The sequence below is a fragment of the Carlito syrichta genome, unplaced genomic scaffold (assembly GCF_000164805.1).
Source record: "Carlito syrichta isolate Samal-C Ts95f unplaced genomic scaffold, Tarsius_syrichta-2.0.1 Scaffold123312, whole genome shotgun sequence".
NCBI lineage: Eukaryota > Metazoa > Chordata > Mammalia > Primates > Tarsiidae > Carlito > Carlito syrichta.
The window spans coordinates 57,651-80,645 of NW_007067408.1; the positions used below are offsets into that span (position 1 = coordinate 57,651).

General features: G+C 48.1%; 1 protein-coding gene across 1 annotated transcript in view; it reads left to right on the top strand.

Moving 5' to 3' along the window:
• Positions 1 to 7,113, top strand: part of EBF4 (early B-cell factor 4) — a gene marked incomplete at its 5' end in the record, with an annotated part of 64,757 nt that extends 57,644 nt beyond the window's left edge. The window contains 4 exons of the mRNA XM_021707649.1: positions 2 to 78; positions 3,087 to 3,284; positions 6,009 to 6,084; positions 6,308 to 7,113. Coding sequence (XP_021563324.1) covers positions 2 to 78; positions 3,087 to 3,284; positions 6,009 to 6,079 — 346 coding nt within the window. The remainder of the gene's footprint in view (position 1; positions 79 to 3,086; positions 3,285 to 6,008; positions 6,085 to 6,307) is intronic.
• Positions 7,114 to 22,995: the final 15,882 nt, after the last annotated feature.

The following is a 22,995-nucleotide window of genomic DNA, read 5'->3' on the forward strand; positions in this document are numbered from 1 at the left end:
CGCCGGGCGTAGCCGGCCTCGGCGTGCCCGGGTCTCCTAGCTTCCTCAATGGCTCCACGGCCACCTCGCCCTTCGCCAGTGAGTGTCCCCTGCGTGCGACGGGAGGGGCTGGGACCCCGGGGGGCAGGATGGGGGCAGCTCCGTCCCCCAGCCCATCCTGGGAGGGGGGGCGTCAGCCCCAGGAGGGACGACCCTGGTGAGCCCTCGGGAGCAAGCCCGGCCCACCCTGCGTGTGACCTCTCTCTGCCGTCGGGCCCAGCCTCCCTCCTCGGCTGCACATCCCGGGGCCCTGGGGCAGTACTTCTTGCACCTTTAGCTCTCTTTGCTGATCCCAGTTGTACACATCGCCATCTCGCCCTCCCGAAGTCAGTTGTAACGGCGGGGGGCGCTTGGGGGGAGCGGGTACCTTTTGGCTGAAACCTAGTGGACTGCCACCTTTCCATCTTATGCTGGGACTTCGGGAGGGGTGTAGCGCCCCCTGCTGGAAGCCTAGGGAAACTCGGGTCTCGAGGGAAGCGGGCTTCCAGCTCGGCCCCACCCGTCCAGGTGAGGCCCGCCGGGTGTGGGAGGATGTGACTCCCTGTGACGTCATCCCACAGAGCGAGCGAATTCTGTATGGTCAGATTGAGCTGGACCCAGAGTCTGAGTGTTCAAGTCAGGAGTGGTCCGACATTCTGCAAGTTACTTTACGTCTTTAAATGTACCCTTCCGCTCAGTAAAATGGGGTCAGTTCTGTGCCACGGCCCCTAAAGGGCCAGGCAAAATTCGGGGAAAGTGTATGATTTAGCAGTCCCAGCCGTGACCGTAGGTGCTAGCCACCCTCCATCTGGCTTTTTGGAGAAGCTCAGAGCTGGGGGGATGGGTGCCTGGGTGCCATGGGTGAGTGACATTTGAACTGCTCTTATGATTTATCATTTTGCACTGCCCTGAAGCCCTCTCCAACATCAAGTTCAAGTCTTCATGTTTACAGCTCCTTTTAGCTTAGTATCCAGCAGACATTTGAAAAGCACCTACTGTGTGCTGGGGCTTGGGGGATAACTCCACCCCTGCTTACCTGGGAGACTCTACTGAGATGGAGAATGGTGAAGGTTGTCCCAGCAGGAAGTGGCTGTGGTTCTGCCTGCAGTTCCCTCACCTCTCCCTGTCCTGTGTTTCCCATTGCCGAGGACTGAACTACCTGGCTAGCTGCCTGCTTTCCTTGCCAGGGCATCTGTCCTGGATGCTGCTCTTTCTGACCACAGGCTTGCGCCTGGCACTATGCTCTTGGCCTGGCTCAACTTCTGACACCCAAGGCCCCACAAGCCAGAGTCTGCATGGGCCATGGCCCTCTAGTATTCCTTCCAAGGCCTCTCTCTCTCCCGGGTCTTTGCTCAGGCCAGGCTCTACTGCTCCTGCTTTCCCTTCAGTTCTGGAACAGTACCCTCACAACTTCCCTCTGGATGCCTCTTGGATTAGAAGCATTCCTCCTGAGCCAACATTCGTGGAGTCTGGAACACCAGCCCTGTCCCATACACACAGTGCAGTCAACTGAAGAGAAACACACCCAAGTGTGCAAAAGCCAGCCCACCTGGGGTCTCCCCTATTCAGCAAAAAGATCAAAAGTTCTAAAGTTGCTGAAACTCTACTTTTAGCATTAGCTGAGGAAATCCTAGACTTGCCAGTAGGTCGGTCCTGTCTCATGATACCATCTTGATCAGTGCTTAACCAGGATCCCATCCACTCCCCATGGGTGGGGTGCTTTATAGCACAGCTCCAAGGGATGTCATTCTCATTGAGTTTGCCATTCCTGGAATGACAGAACTATCCCAACCAGAACTATCCCAACCAGAGGTCTGGGGCTGTCTGGATCTCCCCTTGGTTTTCTGCTTTGGCCACCAGCAGCCCTGGAAAGACCCACAGCTCCAGTGCTATCCAAAGTGTGGGATGTAAATGTGAGCCCTGGGCCTTGAGAGGCAGTGCATTTTTTGACATTGGTCTCAAACCCTCCTTGGGGCTCTGTGGGCCTCACCAGCTAGCAGTGAGCATTGTCTTAAAGGATTGAGGCTGAGGACACTTGAAAGAGGGGCAGCTGTTGAAGGCATCACTGTGTCAAATGGTGGGTGCGCCCTAATGCCAGAGGCAGCCCTCCAAGGCTGTTTCTTTCTTCCAGGAAGCCCCACCCTCACCTCCGCTGCCTGCTGCTTAGACAGCACTCAAATCTCAGCCTTACTGGTCTTTACAAGAGAGGCAGGGAATTGGGTTCAGATGAGGATGTAGAAAGGTGGGATCCAGAGATAATGCCCTGGGCATGAACCCCAGGCAAAAAGGAAGAAAGGCGGGCAAAGCCTGTGGCAGGAGGCTCCCTTGCTGTTCCCTGGATGGCTGGGCAGTTGGAGAACAGGGAGATTTGAGGAATGACCAGCTGGAAGAGATACAGGAAGTCCCCAGGGCCCAGGCTGGAGATGACAAGGACCTGCCAGAAGGAAGCATCCTGGGGTGGGGGTGAAGGGTGCAAGAGGGCAGACGGAGCATAGGGATGTCAATAAGGAGAACGTATTCGTGGCGGCAGGTGGAGGTGTGCGTTTGTGAGCTGTGATCCTGGACAGAGAGGCCTTATGACAATCCTATATGTACCCCCAAACTTTATCCCTGACTACTTGCCCCAACTCTTCTGTGACCCCTGAACTTTGGCTCTGGCCTTGGCACCTCAGGGCCCATAGACATTTTTTCAGCACGTCAGAATCCCAGGGGTTTTCAGCAGGAATCCTAACCTGTTCCAACTCTTGCTCACCTTAGGGGCACCTCCCGCTATTTGGTTTTGCTTTTGTCTTTGTCTGGTCTGGCCCTGTCATCTCCAGCCCTGAGAAAGGGTTTCAAGAAGGACAGGGCTGGCCCAAGGCCCCAGAGGCTCCCAGCCGACCTCCAGACCCTGCCCTGGACTAGTCTCTCCCCAGCAACTTCACAGCTCCCAGGAAGGTCTGAATCTGGTGCCAGGATCAGCAGCCCATGTGGGGCCCACGTGGAGCTGCTCACTCTGGTGCTGTCTCCCTGTTGTGTCTCCCCCTGCCTTCCCTGCTGCACCTGCCCCTCCCCGCCCCGCCCCGGAGTCATGCCCTCTAGCCCCCCGCTGGCGGCTGCTTCCTCCATGTCCCTCCCGGCGGCTGCCCCCACCACCAGCGTCTTCTCCTTCTCGCCTGTCAACATGATCTCCGCCGTCAAACAGAGGAGCGCCTTCGCCCCTGTGCTGCGCCCACCCAGCTCTCCACCCCAGGCCTGCCCCAGAGCCCATGGAGAGGGGCTTCCAGGTGAGTGACCCGTGCTGCCTTGCTGTGGCCTGAGGCAAGAACCCCGGTGGAGCGGCTGGGCTTGAGGGTCCCGCTCCATCCACATCTCACCGGCATCTCATGCTGGTTGACCAGTTCTTCCTGGAGGGCAAGGCGCAGGAAGCTAGACCTCCCAGCCTGGGGTGGCCGTCACTCTGGATACTCTCAGTTGACCACTTGGCTGAGGGGAAGGGACTCATATCTCAGTGGAGGAAGGTCTGGAAACTACACCAACATCCCACCCCATCTAGCTGGGCCCAGAGCAAAGACCCAGCCCTTGGAGGAGAACCCCACATGGGCTGCACATCTGTACCTTCCTGTGTCCACCAGAGGGTAGCACACACCGCTGTGAGAGACTGGGCTGTTCACTGGATGAAAGGTGACTGACCTTAGACAAGACTGAGCCCAGCTTCCCCTCCCCCGTTTTACAGATCAGGAGTTGAGACCAAGTCATCGCTCCCACACCCTACTCATGAAATGGGTACTCTTTCATCTTACACACATGCCGCAGGACTTTGGGGGCAGCAGAACTTTCCCCATCTGAGTGGTCGTTGGAAACTCACCAGCAGACAGAGGGAGGGATGGGTTTTGGAGAAGGAGGAAGCAACAGGAGGGGTCCCAGTTCACAGGGGCGGTTGGGGGCAGAACTGAATAAGGGTGTCTGCCCCAAGAGGCTTGTAGGCATGTGTCTGGCTAGGGGCTTGTCTCTGCAGGATGCCCCTAGGACTCAATCTAAAGTTTAGCACTTAGCTCTGTGCCTGGCACACATTAGGTGTGGTCAAATTATTGAATTAATAAATGAGTCAGAAGGGTGCCCTTCAAACCCAGCGGCAGAGGCCTGCAGTGCAGTTTTTGGGGCACTGAGCTGAAAGAGGCTGGGTTGGAGCCAGATTGGAGCATGTCCTCTTGGGTACTGTCAAGACAGTAATGGGAAGCCATTAGAAAAGAATCAAATTAGGTAAGTGGCTACTGAAGAATTTGTCAGAGCCTTTAATGCACTATGGTGCATTATGAATCTTCTACAAAGAAGATGCAAATCCATTTGAGTATTTGAAAAAATATGTTTTTCCACGAGCATCCTGAGATTTGTTTCTAAGGAATGCCCTTGAGGTGGGGGAAGAGACAGCTCATGGTTTCCTCCACCTGATGTGGGGGCTGGTAAGACTAGGGTACCTGTCACAAGAGCAGGGCCACTGGCTTGGGTCCCAGAGTCACCTCCAGATCCAAGGCAGGAGCAGGTGGAACAGCCTCCCTACTGAAGCAGGGGAGGGGCTGTGGGCAGTGCCCCACAGGGCCTCTGTGCTCCAGGGCCTGTATGAGAGAGTCCAAGGATGCTGGAAGGGGAGCGGGGAAGCATGGGGCTGGGAGGATGAGTGTGCATGGCAGCCAGGGAACGTGCTTGGTCACCCAGGAGAATTGGTTGTTCTGTGGGTAGACAGCACAATCAGTGGCAATCCAGAAACTTTTGAGCACTGTGTTTATGCCCTGCTCTGTGGATAGAATGGGTCCCCTTCCAGGAAGGCTCCTTGAACACCACAGACAGACCTATGATGGTGATTCAAGTAATAGGAGGCTTTTGTGCCAGGGAGGGAGGGAGGGCAAGGGGGTTGGTTCGTGAACCATCCAGAGGGTGGGCCACCATCAGAGAAGGCCTTGCCTAAGCAGGGTTTGAAGAAGGAGGTAGAGTTTTCCAGTGGGGGAGGAATGCCCCGATAGAGGAGACCCCCAGGATGAATGTGCGTGGGTGGGGCAGGTAGGGATGTTGGAGCTCTCATTCAAAACGTTCAAAACACAACTCATACAAATGGATGTCAAAGGTCTATTTAACTCATTGCTGAAGGAGCTAACAGGATGACGAAGCAGCTTAAAGGAGAACGTGAGAGACTGAATCCAGTGAAATGACTGAAATAAGATGACTGAAATAAGATTGTTCAAAGGAAGCTGTTTCTACAGAGCAATAAACTAGTAGCCTTCCCTTGGGGATTATCTCTTCTACCAATTAGAAGTCATCTGCCATTTACCAGTCTCCTCCAAAGTTAGCATCCAACATAACAAAGCCTGGGCCCTCACAGTCGTGTATGGCAAGTCTAGAAATGTCACATGTGCCACAATCAGATGACTTTTACGGTGGAATTATTAGATCATGTTCTAGGATAACTTCGGAAGGTTACACTGTCATTTTTGGCCTTAATTCCAAGTTTTGGATAATTTTCCTTATGTATGTCTGGAGCATAGAATGTGAGGGATAGGGAAGACAGAGAGCCATCAATTTCTCCTCCAGCAAAGAGAACCATAGCAGGGACCAGGCAGAAGCAGGGAGCAGAGAAGTAATGAATTTCATAGATATGGGGGGCAGACTGGATGCTGCTGCATCTATGAATCAGTGCCCTCTTTCCCGTCCTGGTATTAGCCATCTACCTGAGGAAGCAGACAGGCCTGTGAAAGAGGCAGCCCTGGGAAGAGGAGCCCAAGTCATCTTTCAAGGAAGCGAGAGGAGCAAGGGCTGGGGTGCACCTCCTAAGTGGTCTGAGGGGCACCCCTTACCCCTCATCTGCAGTGCTGCCCCCAGGCCAGGGCCAGGGGTGTCTGACTACCTTCAGAAAGTGCTACATGCCCTGCTTGCTGTCTCCAGCCCAGAGAGAGACAGGCAAGTAAAGTCCCCAGGTGGCACGTGGCTTATGGATCCTTTCTCCTTGACTACCACAGACCAGCCTTTTGAGGATTCTGACAAGTTCCACTCTCCAGCCCGGGGGCTTCAGGGTCTGGCGTATTCCTAATTATGGTAAGTCTCTGACTGGGTCTGGCCTTCACCCCTGACCCCGAGATGGGCTCTCTCTCCAAAAGGCCTTAGCAGGGATGAGGGCTGGTGTTCACTTCTCCCTCCCCAGAGCCCGTCTCGACAGCTATTGGAGGCATATAGCCCACCCAGCTGTCCAGTTGGAGAGAAGGGCCTTCCTGTCCTCTTGTAGCCAGTCTCCCTCCAGAAACAATTCTCTCCCCACCAGGTCTGGAGGTGTTGCCCCCACTGAGCCCGGACTGGAGGTCCCTCCAGGATTCGCACCCACACCCTGGATGGTGGCACAGATAGAGACAGGGCCAGGACCAGGGCAGACCTCACCCCACAGGCTGATTGGAGAAAGGCCTTCCCCATGCTCAAGCCTCCCCCACCAGGCCCAGAGGCCTCTCTCACCCACCTTTCCTGGGGCTGGTGGGAAGCCCCAGCACTGTGCAGATGCTCTTGGCAAGGAACGTCCCAGGGCGGTGCTGGAATGCCGGGCCTCACTCTCTGGGTCTTCGTTCCTCTGGAAGAGATGGATCTTGTGCAGACCAGGGATGTCTAGTGAGGGGAGCATGGGATGGGGACCAGGGGAAAGAGGACAGCTCAGGGAGAAGTGACCTGGAAAGGTCCTGTTTGCATCTGACCCATCTCAACTGGCCCACGCATCCCAACTTCTCTCCAGCAAAGGGGCAAGGCCCAGAAGCCTCAGGAGGTCCCCAGGCTCCCATGGAGCTTCCAGCAGCCGCTTGACCCCGTGGCTGTCCCTACTTCCTTTGAGACCTGCACACTCATGTTTGCCACATCATGCCTCCCTGAGGGGGTCTTGGGTATGGAGAAGGCAGAAGAGGGGTGCCAGGCCTCCTGAGTCTGGGGTCTTCCCTCCAATGGATGTCTCATGGACGCTGGCCCCATGGAACGGGCCCGACTGCCCCCGGGCGGTCTCATGCTCTGCTCTGCTAAGTTTGGAGAAAACAGAACAATAAACCTGATGCAGGTGGCCACCTGGCCTCTCCTGCCTGCTTCCTTGCTGTGGTTTTGCTTTTGTCAGTGGTTCAGCAGCTCTTGGGGCACCTCCAAACTATGCTCCGGGCAACTTCCATACACTTTGGGCTTTCTAAACAGCTCCAGAGTTCAACGAAGCAAGTATCCCCTACCCATGTCTGCTCTTGGGGGCTATAGGGAGTTGGCAAGGAGCAGATTAGGAGGCCTGAGGACCTGGAGACAGGTTCAGCCCCAAGAGTTCTTGCTGGTATCACAATTGGGCCACTGAAGACTCAGTCCCTCAGCTGTCAGGACCAAAGTGGCAATTGTCAGGACATTGCTGGGAACCAGGATAGAGTAAACCAAGATGTACAGAGGCTCAGAAGTGAGATCTCATCTGGAACAGAGGCCTCAGAGCCTTGCGTGGGCTAGGTGGGATAGCTTGTGGCTACTGAAGCTGTTTATCTGAGCCATACCCCAAGCCCATCCCTCCAGACCAGGCCTAGGCAACTTCTGCCTCAGAGTTTGAGAGAAGGAGGGTAAGTAAACAAGATTTCTAAGTCCATTCGCTCAGCTACCCACCCTGCTAGGATAAATCCCAGTTGTCCCTGTGAGATGTGTCCCCTGGACAAAGGTTTGTCTGACTGTGAAAGCCACTTTTTTGAGCCACAGTCCAGTGAGCTCAGTGTCCAGCACCAGGCCTCAGACTTTCTCTTTCTCCTCCTGGCAGTTCCCCTGGGCTCTGGCCTCTGGACATCCTGCCTCTCCCAACCCATGCTCTGAAGCCTTCTGGACAAGCACACTTGCCAAGGCACATGGGCTGCTTCTGTCTTTCAGAGGCCCCACTGTTTTCTCTGTGCTCTTGGCACAGACCTGTGATTCATCTCACCTGGGCAGGGGGTCATCCTGCCTCTGGTCATCCTGCCCTGATCTCAGTGCTTGCCTGGCTTCCCCCTCAGTTCCTGTTTGCAGCCTGTGTTGCAGAGCAACAAAGGCTGCCGGCCCAAGCCCTGCTCCATTCAGCTTCAAGCAGTGCCCACTCCGAGGCTGAGCACCTGCAAAACTCTAATCTGCACTGGACACAGGTGGTAATAGGGCAGTGGTCACGGTCTGTTTCCCGGGGTGGGTCAGGTGCCATGGTAGGTATAAATGAGACACGGTATTTGTCCCCAAAGATCCCACAGCACTGCACAAGCCACAGTTTGAGTCAACATTGTCATCCCCCTCCTCCACAGCAGACACTGCTGATCAATTATGATGTTTGCTACAACCTGAATTGTGTCTCCCCAGAATTCCTATATTGAAGTCTTAACTTCCCATGTGACTGCCTTGGAGATAGGGCCTTTAAGTACATGATTAAAGTTGAATGAGGTCATTAGGGTGGAGTCCTGATTCAATAGAACTAGTGACCTTATAAGAGTAAGAGACACCAGAGCTCTCTCTCCACCATGTAAGCACACAGCAAGAAGGCAGCCATCTACGAGCCAGGAAGAGAGCCCTCTCCAGAAATCAAATCAACTGGCACCTTGATCTGGGCTTCTAGCCTCTAGGATTGTGAGAAAATAAATGTCAGTGGTTTAAGCTACCCAGTCTAGGGTATTTTATTATAGCAGACCAAGCTAATACTGTATTGTTTTCCACATGTCTTAGTTTTGGTTTCCCTAGAAGCAGAACCTGTGATAAGTTCCTTGCTGGAGAACTATGGGAGACAGTGTAGAACACACCTCAGAGCTTGTCCACCCAAGAGATAAAGAATATGGGATATTGATCCTCTAGCCCTCATCTATCATTGGCCAAGGGCTATTTCCAGGAGATTGACCCTCTGGCACTTCTGACCTGGCCCTCCCACCTACACAGAGGAAAAAAACACCACTTAGGTTTTTGTTGTAGAATATTCTGAGCAAATACTAGGGGAGTAAATGCAAGGCGATACGGGCAAGGTACCAACAGGCTCTGATGCCACAGAACCGCCATGATCATAGAATCATTTTCAATACAGCCACTGATCAGAGTTGTCACTTGAGATGAAAACTATTAGCCAAATCTGGTAAGTATCACAACAGGCCATTTTGTAGCCAATAAACCAGTGAGAAGTGGGTCCAACTGGACTATGGGTTATGGGTCAATACAAAACCAGCCCACCAGCACTCGTGGGCCTGTGTCTAGGTCTGTAGCAACTCCCACAATGCATCTGGGGCATTTCTGGACCTTGTAGAACACCTCTGTGGACTTCCCATATTCTTTAGTCAAAAGAAATTCCATTCTCAAAGGCTCCAGTAATCCTGAGTCTAAAGTTGACATTTAGACAAATGGCAGAAGCTTGGTCTTGATCTTACATAAATCTGTAGTGGAGACTCACTGCCCAGGAAATGCTATCAGATAATCAGGTCTTAGTTTAGTTACAGTCCTGAGGCCTGGTACACAAGACAGAATTGATTGGCTCGTTGACATCAACCCCTACAGAGGCTGGACATCTCAGATCAGTGATAGAAATCCTAACCTTGGTTTCAATGAATATCACTCAGGGTGGCATTATTCACCTGGAAAGGAGGCTTAGTTTGGGTTTTCCCGGGAGCAGTCCTTGAGACAGGAGTTGAGTTCAGATGGTCTATTTGGGAGGCAATCCCCTGAAGCACCACCACTCGGGGGCATGGAAGGGAAGCAGCAGAGAGAAGGAAGCCCCATGCAGAGTGCAATTGAGCAATTTACTACTGTAGGTTTTCTGGGGCTTAATCATAGCCAGGAATGCTAGGAGACTATAAAATACATGCCTCAGAGATTCCTCATCTGAGTAGTGAGGGAGCTAGCGTATTTATACACCAGCTCCTATCTGTCATTTGCTGAGGGCTTCTGGGTGGAGAAGGCAGCACTAGCTTCCTGACCTCCAGCCTGCTCCACAGGTGGTAAAACAGTCCCAGTAGCTAGAGAAAGCACTCAGGCAGAGATCAGGTGCTGGCAAATGGAATCAGACAGATATACATGGAAGACGTAAAGATGAGGGGATGTGGGTGGGCATCAGAGTTTCTGCCCTGGAGGTGGTCCCCGGCAGTCAACGAGGAGGAAGGTAGATCCTGGTAGTCATCCAAAGAAAGGTGATTTTTCTTACTTTAAGTAAATTTGGAGTGGGCATGGATTTTCCTTTATCTACAGTTGCAGCTCTTAGCTCTTCTGGGACCAGGTAACAGAAACTGCCCAGGCTATTTCTAGTGGAAGTACCAAGATGCCAGGTGACAAAAGGCATCAGCCCACCCCCTGGCTGTTTTATCACATGGCTAATAAGGGTGGGGGCAGGCTGGGCATCAGACACTGGCCACTCACCCTTCAGAGAGAGAAAGCATCTGCAGGAAATCCTCTGCTTTTCCCTTGCAAATGCTTCCCGGCAAACCAAGCTGCTGTGTTCTGCATCTGACCCTGGGCTAGGACAGTTTCTGAGGCTACATTTGGCTCAGGCAGTACCCACAAGGGAAGCCAGGCAGCAGCTTTAACCAGCCCTCCTGCTGACTTTTCTGCAAAATATCCTTCTTGGCCTGGCTCAGTGGCTCAGTCTGTAATCCCAGCACTTTGGGAGGCCAAGGCGAGTGGATTGCCTGAGCCCGCAGTTTCGAGACCAGCCTGGGCAACTTGGCAAGACCTCATCTCTACAATAAAATCAGAAGTTAGCCAGGTGTGGTAGCACACGCCTGTAGTTCCAGCTACTTGGAAGGCTGAGGCGGAAGGATCGCTGGAACCCGGCAGGTCAACACTGGGGTGGCCGTGAGTGTGCCACTGCACTTTAGCCTGGATGACAGAGATGGCAACTCAAAAATAAAAATAAAAATAAAATCCTTCTTCTCCCTCCTCATATTGATAGAGCCCCTAATTTCTTCCAAAAAGACAAACTTGGGGAAACGATGGTTTAAATAAAAAATAGTGTTGGATCCTGGCACAGTGGGGCATGCATGTAATCCCAGCTACTCAGGAGACTGAAGTGGGAGACTCATTTGAACCCAGAAGTTCAAGTCCAGCCTGGGCAACATAGTGAGACTCTATCTATTAAAAAAAGAAAACAGTGTTGGATCAATTGGCTATGTGAAAAAATTAAACCTGACCTCTACTTCACACCATACACAAAAATCATTTCCAGGTGGCTGTGGTTAAACTGTGAAATCTAAAACAAAGCTTTATACCCATGAAGATAGATTAGAAGCCCTTTGCCAAAGTCTATCCAAGGTCTATTTCTCCACCCACATGGCCAAATTTGGAGTGAGGCAAGCACTGGACATATTTGAGGTGGTTCAAATGAACCCCAAAGTTACTTTTCCCTTCTTTAGGATAACTTTTCCAAATAAGAAGAACTTCATGGTTTACAGTGTCTTTCTCTCCAAGAAGAGACCAACTCTTCACAGTTACTGATTCTCTGAAGCTCTTAACTGCTCAGCCTGCAGGGCCACCTTCCCCTGTCCCATCCGCACCTTTGCTCTTTTAGTCTCAAGCCTCCTTCCTCTGCTATCACTTTACAGGCAGTGATGATACCCACTGGATGATGGAAGGGAATGAGCCTAGAAGCCTGATGTTCACAGGAAGACCCTCCACATGAGGCGCCTGATGGCTGTGAGGCACTGGCCACAAATGTGGACCCCGGAATTCCTTATCCTTCTTCCACACTCCCCGTCTCTTCACTCTCTTTTTTGAGTTGGGGTCTCACTCTGTCACCCAGGTTGGAATGCAGTGACGCAATCAGGATTCACCACAGCCTCAACCTCCTGGGCTCAGGCAATCCTTCCACCTCAAGCCTCCCAAGTAGCTGGGACCACACGCATATGCCACCACACCTGGTTAGTTTTTTTATTTTTTTGTAGAGACGAGGTCTCACTACATTGCCCAGTCTGGTCTCAAATTCCAGGGCTCAAATTATCCTCCAGTCTTGGCCTCCTAAAGTGCTGAGATTACAGGTGTGAGTCACCAAACCTGGCCTAGATTCTTGCTTAATAGCCTTGTATCTAGTAAACTTGCTTATCTCACTTACCCATAGATTATCTTGACTGTTCTAAGGTATGTAACTATGTCATATGCAAACAATGACAGTTTTATTTCTTTATTTTCAGTCCTTCCTTCTTTCTTTTTTAATTTAATTTTTCTTGCCTCACTGCACTGGTTGAAAACTTCAATATAATGTTGAACCATGACAGTGGACATCTTTGTTTTGCTCTTGATCCTGGAAAGCAAACTTTTAACATTTCAGCATTGAGCATCATGTTTGGTTTATAGATACCCTTCTATACCTAGTTTTCTAACAATTTAAAAAGATTATGAATAGATACTAGATGTTATGTTTCATGTTTTTGTCTATGTATTAAGATCATCAAATTACTTTCTCCATTATTTTGTTAATGGATTAAATTACATTAATTACATGTCTAGTTTTAAACCATTGGTTAACTATCTAATCATATGTTTTATGGTAAGCTGCCACGTATCCTTTGGCTAGAGTATACCAATTGTTAACACATAGCCCCAGCTGGGTGCAGCGGCTCATGCCTGTAATCCCAGCACTTTGGGAGGCGGAGGCGAGAGGATTGCCTGAACCCAGGGATTCAAGGCCAGCCTAGGCAACTTGGTGAGACCTCATCTTTACAATAAATCAAAAAATTAGCCAGGCATGGTAGCGCAGACCTGTAATTGCAGCTACTTGGAAAGCTGAGGTGGATTAATAGCCTGAACCCAGTAGGTCGGGGCTGCGGTGTCTCCGAGTGTACCAATGCACTTCAACCTGGGTGATGGTCTGAGACTCCAACTCAAAAAAAGCAAAACACATAACCCCATTCTCTCTCTGCACTGCTCTGGCACAAGGCACCCACTGGCCCTCACCCTTCCCTACTTCTGTAGAAGCAAGGCTTCTAGGACACAAAATACCTGTAGACCACCTTGTTACTTCACTCTGCCATGCTACTTTCTGCTACCTTCTGGGCACAGGGAAGGGGAAAACACAGCAGGAACAAACACAAGTTTATCTCGCACTAAGTCATTCTACCTTGACTTTAACCTGTCTTTTACTACTCTGTTCTAATCAATATGATTCTAACCCAGCTGGACTCTGGTCAGTTCTGAGACCCCTCCGTGAGAGATCCAGAAGGGTCCTTGTAGGTCATCTGTTCAGGAGCCCCTGCCGGCACTCATTTCCCAAAGGTGCAGGCACCAAACCTCCCCCTCCTGGCCTCGACCTTGGGGGGGGACACAGTGACAGCCTGTTGCGGTGGTGGTCTGGATTTGGAGCTGCAGAGACTGTCAAGGGGAGAAATAGGTAGGAGGGTCCTGAATGCAAAGATCCTCACTGGAGACAGAACAGAAGAGAATTTGTGACTCTAAGAAGCTTCCCAGCAGGATAGTAACAGAAGCAAATCGTTTTTGCACATTTCTTTTTGACTATTTTATTCCTTGAGAGAGGAGCCAAGTAGCTAAAAAAGGAAGGAAAAATGCCATCAAGTAGCAGGCTTGATGTTCCTTGGGGCCCATCATCCTAGTATATTGATTCTCCAAAGCCTGTCCTGCTCCTCTCTGCCAACCTGGGAATGAAAGCTGCCCCGAAGTACCCTCGGCAGGGAAAGAAGGAGAGGAGATTCAGGCTAGGCTGCCAGGGCTCTGGGCAGTCATCCCATGAGTCCAGTTCCTGAAGGTCTGTCTCAAGGCCCATGGAGGGCAGAAAAACCCTTTGACCTGGCTCCCTGCCCCTGCTGCCTGTCTTGGGGTTCCACCCACCTGGGGGCCTGCCCTTCCACCCACCCACCCACTCACCCAGAACTGAGTTCACCCTTAGGTGGGTGGAGAAGGATCCAGTCACTTTCAGCCTGGTACTGACTCAAGCCCAGCCAGCTTTGGCTTCTGTGGTGAAAGCTGATTTGTCTGGGCCACCCTCCCTAGTCCCTTCCTGGAGCTGGGCCTACAGGCCCATCTTGCCAAGATAAATTGTGGCTGCCAGTGAAATGTGGCGGAGCGGTTGAAGCCTGGCAGGCTTCCAGTGGTGCTGCTGCTGGTTCCACAGCAGGGAGTCGTGCCAGGTCCCCAGAGTCATGCCAGCCAGGAGCAGGTGCCAAGAGACAGCCAGACATCGTTCTGCCTCCGTGCAGAGTGAGGCAGGAGCATCCCCCTCTTGGTCTCACCTGAAAACCAAAATGCCTGTCATCAAGCCTCAAGGTTGACAGAATTCCTCCAAACCCACTTCCTCTGGGAAGCAGTTCAGCAGCAGGGGATGCTGAAGGAGAGGGTGGCAGGGAGGTATGTTTGCCCATGCGGGTGTGGGTATGGAGTAGGAGCTGCCAGAGCAAGACCTCTTTTTCCCTCAGCACAGACCAGTGTGGTGGGGCTACATTGCTGTTAGATCCGCAGTTTATTCAGCATTTACCATCAGTCATTGCCTTTGGTGGGATTCCCTGGAAGCAGAGTCTGAAATGGGGATTTAGGTGCACACAAAAATATTCTCTGACATGGGGAGGCGTGAGTGAGAGGATTGTCTCAGCCCAGGGGTTCAAGACCAACCTGGGCAACATGGCGAGAACTTCTCTCTACAATAAATAAAAAATTAGCCAGGTATGGTGGCACATGCCTCAGGTTCCAGCTACTTGGAAGGCTGAGGCAGAAGGACTGCCTGAGCCCAGCAGGTCAAGGCTTGCGCCGGCCATGAGCATACCACTGCACTCCAGCTTGGGCAACAGAGTGAGACTCCAACTCAAAAAAAAAAACAAAAAAACTCTCTGGGTGAACAGGAGAGAGGGGAAAAGAACAGGGCAGGGGAAAGGGCTTTGTAAGAATGTGGTCTCACAGGAGACTAGCATGGTCCCACATGGAGCCTGCAGCATGAAGCATGCCAGTGTTGAATCCTCCTATGGCAAGGAGATGGCTTTAATGTCTCTGAGCTCGTCAGTCTCTAGCTGTAGGCTACCAGATGGGGTGGAAAATGCAGCTTACTGGGCAATGCAGCTGCCTTTTGATCAAGGGCAATACTTGAGAGAAGAGGGCAGCTGTGAGCCATTAGCAGTCAATACTCACACCAATTAGGGGATGGGCATACTGGCTGGTAAAGAATCCGAGTGGGACAGTAAGAGCCTCCATTGTACCCATTACCTAGAATCTCCAAGAACAGGAGCTAGGCCTTCCTCTATGCCACCCTACTTCTTGGATGACAAGGACTCTCCTGTTTCAGGTGGGGCTTATAGGGAATGTCTTGGGCCATTGACAAACAAAGGGCAGGGATCCGCCCAGGGACCTCAGATGAGGTTCACCCAAGCTCTGTAGCAGAGGTGAACATGCACAGAAAGCAGGCAGTTGACTCAGTAGTGATCACTCGTTGGGAGGACAATGGTTGGTGTCTACATTAGTTCTGTGGGCTCAGGACTCTCCTGTCATTGCCACAGACATCCCAAAACCTGATTTACTTGTGTGCCTGTGCATCTCCCACCCACCACTACCCATTGGGGCCCAATTTCCCTTCTCTGTCTCCCAGATCAGGTGACCCTCAGCCAGTCCCCAAAGTAGGATAAAGAGTGGCAGTCTTGCTGTCCCTTTAGTCTCTTTCCAAGATATCATCTTGGCATCAGCTCCTGATTCCCTCTGGTCTTCCCTTTTGATACTCAAGCGTCTGTTTCCAAAACAAAACAAAAATTACTGTCTGCTCTGTTTCTCCCTCTGCATTGCTGGGCAGCAATTCTAAATTTCCTTTAGACAACATGGATACCACTGACTGACAAGGGAGGAGATCACAGAAATGAGAAAAAAAAAGAGGTGAAGGGATGTCCCGAGAGACATGCTGCAGTGCCCAGAGAGCAAAGACAGCAGCTTACTCTGGAAGGGTGGGCTCTGAGAAAGAGGCACACGACAGGAAAGATGATTGGGGGATGTGTGGAAAACACTTTATGCACAAAAAACAAACAGACAAAAAAGAGCAGTAGAAAATTCTGAGAAGATGGAGTGATGTAGTTTTCCCATTCCTTCTGCTGAGTATCATTGAAAACCGTGGACATGATACATAAAGCCAACATTAAAAGGTTCTGTGGAGAAAAGGAGGCAGATTGTCTATGGAACTCAGCACTTGAGGAAAGACATGGCAGAGAGTTTCCTGGGTTTTCATTTCACTCCATATATCCCAGATTTGGAACTTAAGATGGCAACCCCAAAATGCCAACTGGTGCCAAAAAATAAATAAATAAATAAAGCCTGCTCTCTCTAGCCAAATAAAGAGAAACCTGGTAAGGTTGAAACTTAGAGATAATAACCACTCTACTCCAGCCAAACACCGCAGAATAAACTATGAGTCCACCTATATTCATACCAGCAAAGACCCAGGGGGAGCCTAAACTTCTACCCTCTCAAGGCTGCAATGAGGTATCCCAACAACCACAGTCAGAGTAATGTCAGAGGGGACCTCCCTGCTATGTGGTCTCACTAGATCCTTGGTAAAACCACAGGAGCAACTTGGAGTTTCATCCAGCAGTAATAGGGTACCTCTCATCCTCCCGCAGAAAGCCTAGTAGGGAGTCAGGATTGTCACCATGGTCCAGAAGTATAAAGGCTACCCTACCTCATCTCATCACCCTCCATCTGTGTCGTCAGCAGAGATCACACTTGGAGCCAGACTTTCCACCCTTGCCCATCAGTAAAAAGGAACCCCTCTTTGCTACAGTTACCAACGGAGGTCAAGTGAGGAACCTGGATTTTCTTCCTCCACCTGGTAGGGCAGACCCTTCCACCCTCACGCCTCCTTGCCCTGCCAGATTGATGTCAGAAAAAAGTTAGTTAAAACACAAAGTTTAAATAAGATCCAGAGTCTCATAACATAATACCAAAATGTTCATGTTTTGATTGAAAGTCACTTGTCACGCTAAGAACCAGAAAAATCTCAAACTAAATGGAGAAAGACCATCTACTGGATGCAACACTGAGATGGTAGAAATGCTAGAATTAACTGATGAAGGTTTTTAAAGCAGTCATCAGAAAAATGCTTCAACAAACATTTATGAATATACTTAAACAAATGAAAAAATAGCCCCAGCAGAGAAATAAAGTCTCTGTCAAAAGAAGATAAAAATAATAACCATATGGAAACACTAGAACTTAAACATGCAATAACTGAAATTTTAAAACTTATTGGGTGGGCTCAAAAGCAAAATGGAGGTTACAAAGGAAAAAATCCGTAAAGTCAATGACAAAATAATAGAAACAGACAAATCTGTACAAAGAGAAACAGATGGAAGAAAAAGATAAAAAGAGCCTCAGAGATCTGTGGGATTATAACAAGAGAGCTAACATTAGTGTCACTGGAATTCCAGAAGGAGAGGAGAAAGAGAGCAGAGCTTTAAAAAAATACTCAAAGAAATAGTGGCTGAAAACTTCCTACTCAAGCCACTGAGGCATGGGACCCCTGATGTCTTGCTTAAATCAGTATCCTAACTCCTTATAGTCATGTTTACTATGAAGCTGTAATTAAAAGAACATTTGTGGCTAGGTTCAGCCTGTAGTCCCAGCACTTTGAGAGGCCGAGGTGAGTGGATTGCCTGAGCCCGCGCGTTTGAGACCAGCCCGGGCAACTTGGCAAGACCTCGTCTCTACAATAAATCAAAAAATCAGCCAGGCGTGGTAGTGTGCACCTGTTGTTCTGGCTACTTGGAAGGCTGAGGCAGAAGGATCGCCAGAGCCCAGCAGGTCAACACTGGGGTGACCGTGAGCATATCGCTGCACTCCAGCCTGAGCGACAGAGTGAGACTCCAAAAATAAAATAAAAATAAAAATAAATAAAAATAAATAGAAGAACATTTGTAACTTCAGAGTTTTGAGGGACCTGAGGACTTGAGTCACTATTTGAGTGTTCTCCTAATCCTTCTACCCACATACAGATTTTAGTAAACAATGATTTTAAATTAAATTTTGAGCCTGTGGTCTTTGTTTCCTCCACATCGCCTTTACAACTGTGGGGGCATTTAGCTTGAGACTTCTCTCTCAGAGGCTGAATCCCTCTTTGTCTTCCTCTCCATGGATATCAAATAGGTTTCATCTCAAGCATAGTGCATATTACGTCTTTGTGCAAATTAGGAAAAGGTATGCTGGGTAGTCACGGTGGCTCACTCCTGTAATCCTAACATTTTGGGAGGCTAATGCAGGAGGATTGCTTGAGCCCATGAGTTTGAGACAAGCCTGGGCAACATAATAAGACTTCACCTCTAAAAAAAAAAGAAAAAAGAAAGAAAGAAAGAAAGAAAAATAAAGTAAACAAACAAACGAACAAACAGGTAATGTTAATATTTTTTTCTTAATAATAATTAGGACAAACATGCAGGTGTCCCATACACCTGCCCTACCCATAAAGTTGACAGCCTCTGTGTCTCCTTATATATGAGCTGGAGCAGTATTTCTAGGTGAAGAATGTGTTGTTTCCAGAATCTAGAGGCCACCAAGCACTGTGCTTCCTTCTTTGGGGGAAGGTATATAAGATGCAACATTGCCTCTTTGAAGGAGCTATCCTGGTATGCTCTTGACCTACAGACTCCGTGAAACTTTACTAAAATGCCAGTTCCCTGAATAGTCACAGGGTTTATCTCCCACCACCTGGAGGGTGCGCATCTTACCAAGGCTTGCAGTGTGCTAGCCATGTCATGCTCATTCTGCCCAACCAGCAATGTAAAGAATTGTTGTACTGTTTTGCATGACACACAGGGGATACAGATATCTTCAAACTATATTATGATGGACACTGGGAAAGTTAGTATAGCCCTAGGACAACACTCTAAGTTAATGTTTTTGTCCATTCTGTGTGAATGAGACTGCTTCTGATTTCCTTTTCTAGTTGGGATGGAATTCTAATATGAAATTCACCACAATAGCAAACTAAAAACAAAAAAAAAGAAACCAAAAACGATCATCTTAATAGATACAGAAAAAGTATTTGACAAACCTAACATCTAATATTAAAATTCTCAGCAAACCAGGATTAGAAGGGAACTTCCTCAACACAATTAAGTACATCTATGAAAACCTAACAGCTAACATAAACTGAATGTTTTCTCCTAAAATCAAGAACTGGCAAGGATGCCCACTTTTACAACTTCTTGTTTGGGGTTTCCTGTGTGTGTAGTTTTTTTTAAATCTGAAAATATATATCTTTCACCCAATTTGAGCAACTTTCATCCATTACTTCTTAACTTTTATTTGATTTAGTACTGGAAGTCCTTGCAAGTGCAATGACTAGAAAAAGAAACAAAAGGTTTAATGTTGGGAGGAAAAGATAAAACTATCCCCATTCATAAATTATGTAATCACCTATGCAAAAAAAAAAAAAAAAAGCTCCTGGGCCAGGCTCAGAGGCTCAATCTTAGCACTTTGGGAGACCAAGGTGAGTGGATTGCCTGAACTCGTGGATTTGAGAACAGCCCGGCAATTTGATGAGACCTCGTTTCTGCAATAAATCAAAAATTAGCTGGGCATGGTAGCACATGCCTGTAGTTCCAGCTACTTGGAAGGCTGAGGAGGAAGGATCGTTGGAGTCCAGCAGGTCAGCACTGGGGTGGCTGTGAGCCTGCCACTGCACGTCAGCCTGGGTGACAGAGTGAGTCTCCAACTCAAATAAATAAATAAATATTTAAAAAAACTCCTAACTAATATGCACAGTTAGCAAGATCACAAGATTTGAGACCAATATACAAAAATCAATTCTATTTCAATATACTAATAATGAATAATTAGAAAATGAATTTTTTTTAAAATGGTACATCTATTTGTTTGCTAGTACTGCCATTAAAAAAAAAAAAAAAAAGAACACAGACTGGGTGGCTAAAAAAACAGAAATGTATCTTCTCACAGTTCTGGAGTCTAGAGGTCACACATCAAAGTGTTAGCAGATCTGGTTTTCTCCTGAAGCTGCTCTCCTTGGCATACAGAGGTTTGCCATCTCTCTGTATCCTCACATGGGGGTCAAAGAGAGCTCTAGCGTCTCACCCTCTTCTTAAAAAGACACCAGTCATATTGGACTAGGGCCCTCCTATTTAACCTTAATTACCTTTTTAAAGCTCTGTCTCCAAATACAGTCACATTCTGATGTACTGGGGGTTAGGACTTCAACATAAGAATCTGGGGGTGGGGGAGACACAATTCCATCCATAACAATACCATAATAGCTTAAAAAATATTTAGGTATAAACCTAAGCATAAATGCTTAGTTATAACAAAAGACGTCCAGGATCTGCATGCTGGAAACTATAAATGTTAATGAAAGAGATTGAGGAAGACCAAATAAATAAAGAACATACCATGTTCAAGGATTGGAAGACAAAGTATAGTTAAGATCTCAATTATCAGCCTGGTGCGGTGGCTCAAACCTGTAATCCCAGCACTTGGGAGACCGAGGCAAGAGGATTGCCTGAGCCCAGGCTTTCGAGACCAGCCTAGGCAACTTGGTGAGACCTCGTCTCTACAATAAATTTTAAAAGTACCGGGCATTATAGTGCACACCTGTAGTTCTGGCTACTTGGAGGGCTGAGGCAGAAGGATTCCTGAGCCCATCAGGTCTACACTGTGTTAACCATGAGCATGCCACTGCTCTCCAACCTGGGGGACAGAGTGAGACTCTAACTCAAAAAAAAATTATGTCAATTCTCCCCAAATTAACCCATAGATTTAATGCAATTCCAGTCAAAATCCTGGAAAGAGTCTTTGTAGATAGACAAAGTGAATCTGAAATTTATATGGCGTCCAGGCATGGTGTCTCATGCCTATAATTCCAGAGTTTTAGGAAGGCAAGGTGGGACGATCACTTGAGTTCAGGAGTTTGAGATCAGCCTGGACAATGTAGTGAGATCCTATCTCTACAAAGGATTTAAAAAAAAAAAAAAAAAAAAAGACCAGGCATGGTGGTGCACAGCTGTAGTTCCAGCTGCTCATTAGGATGAGCCAGGAGGATTCCTTGAAAGGAGTTTAAGACCAGCCTGGGCAACACAGTGAGATCCCATTTCTACAAAGAATTTTTAAAAAATAGACCAGGCATAATGGTGCATACCTGTGGTTTCAGCTACTCATAAAGCTGAGGCAAAAAGTATCCCTTGAGCCCAGGAGTTTGCAGCTTTGATTGTGCCACTGCACTCCAGCCTGGGCAATTTTGTGGGGATTTATTTTTGACTTTTTTTATTATGGTAAAATATGAATAAGATAAAATTTGCCATTTAACATATATTTTTTTTTTTAGAAAGCAAGATTTATTGAGAAGACAGAAAAGCTCCCAGAGCAGGAGGGGACTGGAGGGGGTCGCCCAACTTTTTTTATTTTTTTAAGACACAGGATCCCACTGTGTTGCACAGGCTAGATTCAAACTCCTGGACTTAAGTGATCCTCCCACCTCAGTCTCTTGAATAGGTGAGAAACAGACTTCTGCTACTGCACCTAGCTCACTTAGCCATTTTTAAGTGTACTATTCAAATTCAGTGGCATGAAATACATTCACAATGTTGTGTAACTATCATTACTACCTATTTCCAGAACATGTTCATCATCCCAAACAGAAACTCTGAACCTATTGAACATTATTTACTCCTTACTCTCCCTCCCCCAAGTCTGGTAGCCTCTATTCTATTTTCTGTTGCTATGAATTTGCCTATCTGGGTACCTCAAATAACTGGAATTGTTACAGACTGAAAAGAAGTCATTTTGGTTATAGTAAAACAGTCATTTAAAAAAAAAATTAGAAACTTGTATTAAGAAAGTTTCTTTTGTGGCTGAGTTGGGCTAAAAGTAGAAGCTGCTTGAATTTAAAAGTGCACATTTTTCCTTTCCACACACTCCTCGTGAAATGTGGCCACTCCCCCTTCTCCCTTGACCCAACCCTGCCTGACTGGTCTGAAAAGTCAATCTTATCTAGTAAGCTATTGCTGATGCCAAAGAAGAAACAGCTGGTTATGCCAGACCACCAGATAGAAGACATGGAGAATGGTCCAAGACTGACAAGCATGTGTCTGAAACAAGGGTGTGGGCATTGCTCATGTCCCCTCCATCTGTGAGTACAAGGACATCACATTGGTGTAGGCCAGGGCTCTGGAAACAGAGGGGATTGTTACACTTGTGTTTTAAAACAATTTAAAGCTATACTTTTAAATGTTGTGACTTTCCCTTCCTTCCAAATGTTGCAATTGTCTACCCTTTCCTCTGGAAAACTTAAAAAGTTGTAAATTCCAGAATGTTATCTAAAAATGTCAGCATGACCAAAAAACTTTCGTGGTCAAAAATGTCTAAGTCATGCTGAAACTGCACATAGGCTTTGAACTCGGGGTTGGTGAAGGGCTATGAATCTTGATATAAACACTGGGATGAGTTTGTGTTGCTTTAAGTGGGTCTTTGGTAATAATGCCAACCATTTTCCCTGTAACATGGTTGCAAAAATTAAACCCACTTTTCTCTCAGTTTCTGCTTTTTGTCTTTGATTAACTGTGCAGGATATTAGCCAGTTTGTTAAACCAGATGAATCTTTCTGTATCTGGTTTATTTCACCTAGCATGATGATTACAAAGTTCACCCTTGCTATATAGCTTGTATCAGAATGTCATTCCTTTCTATTTCTGAGTAGTATTCTGTTGTATACTACAGTTTGTTGGGTTGTTTTTCACCTTTTGGCTATTGTGAATAATCCTGCTATGAACATTTGGTGTACAAGTGTCTGTTTGAGTTCTTGCTTTCAATTCTTTTGGATGTATTGAGGAGTGAAATTACTAGGTCATGTGGTAATTATCTGCTTAACTTTTTGAGGAACCACTAAACTGTCTTTCACAGCAGCTGCAACATTATACATTCCAGAAATGCACAAAGGTTTTGATTTCCCCACTCATAACCAACACTCTTTGTTTTCAATTTTGTTGCCATTAACCATCCTAGTGAGTTTCTCATTGTGGTTTTCATTTGCATTTCCCTAATGACTAATGATGTTGAGCG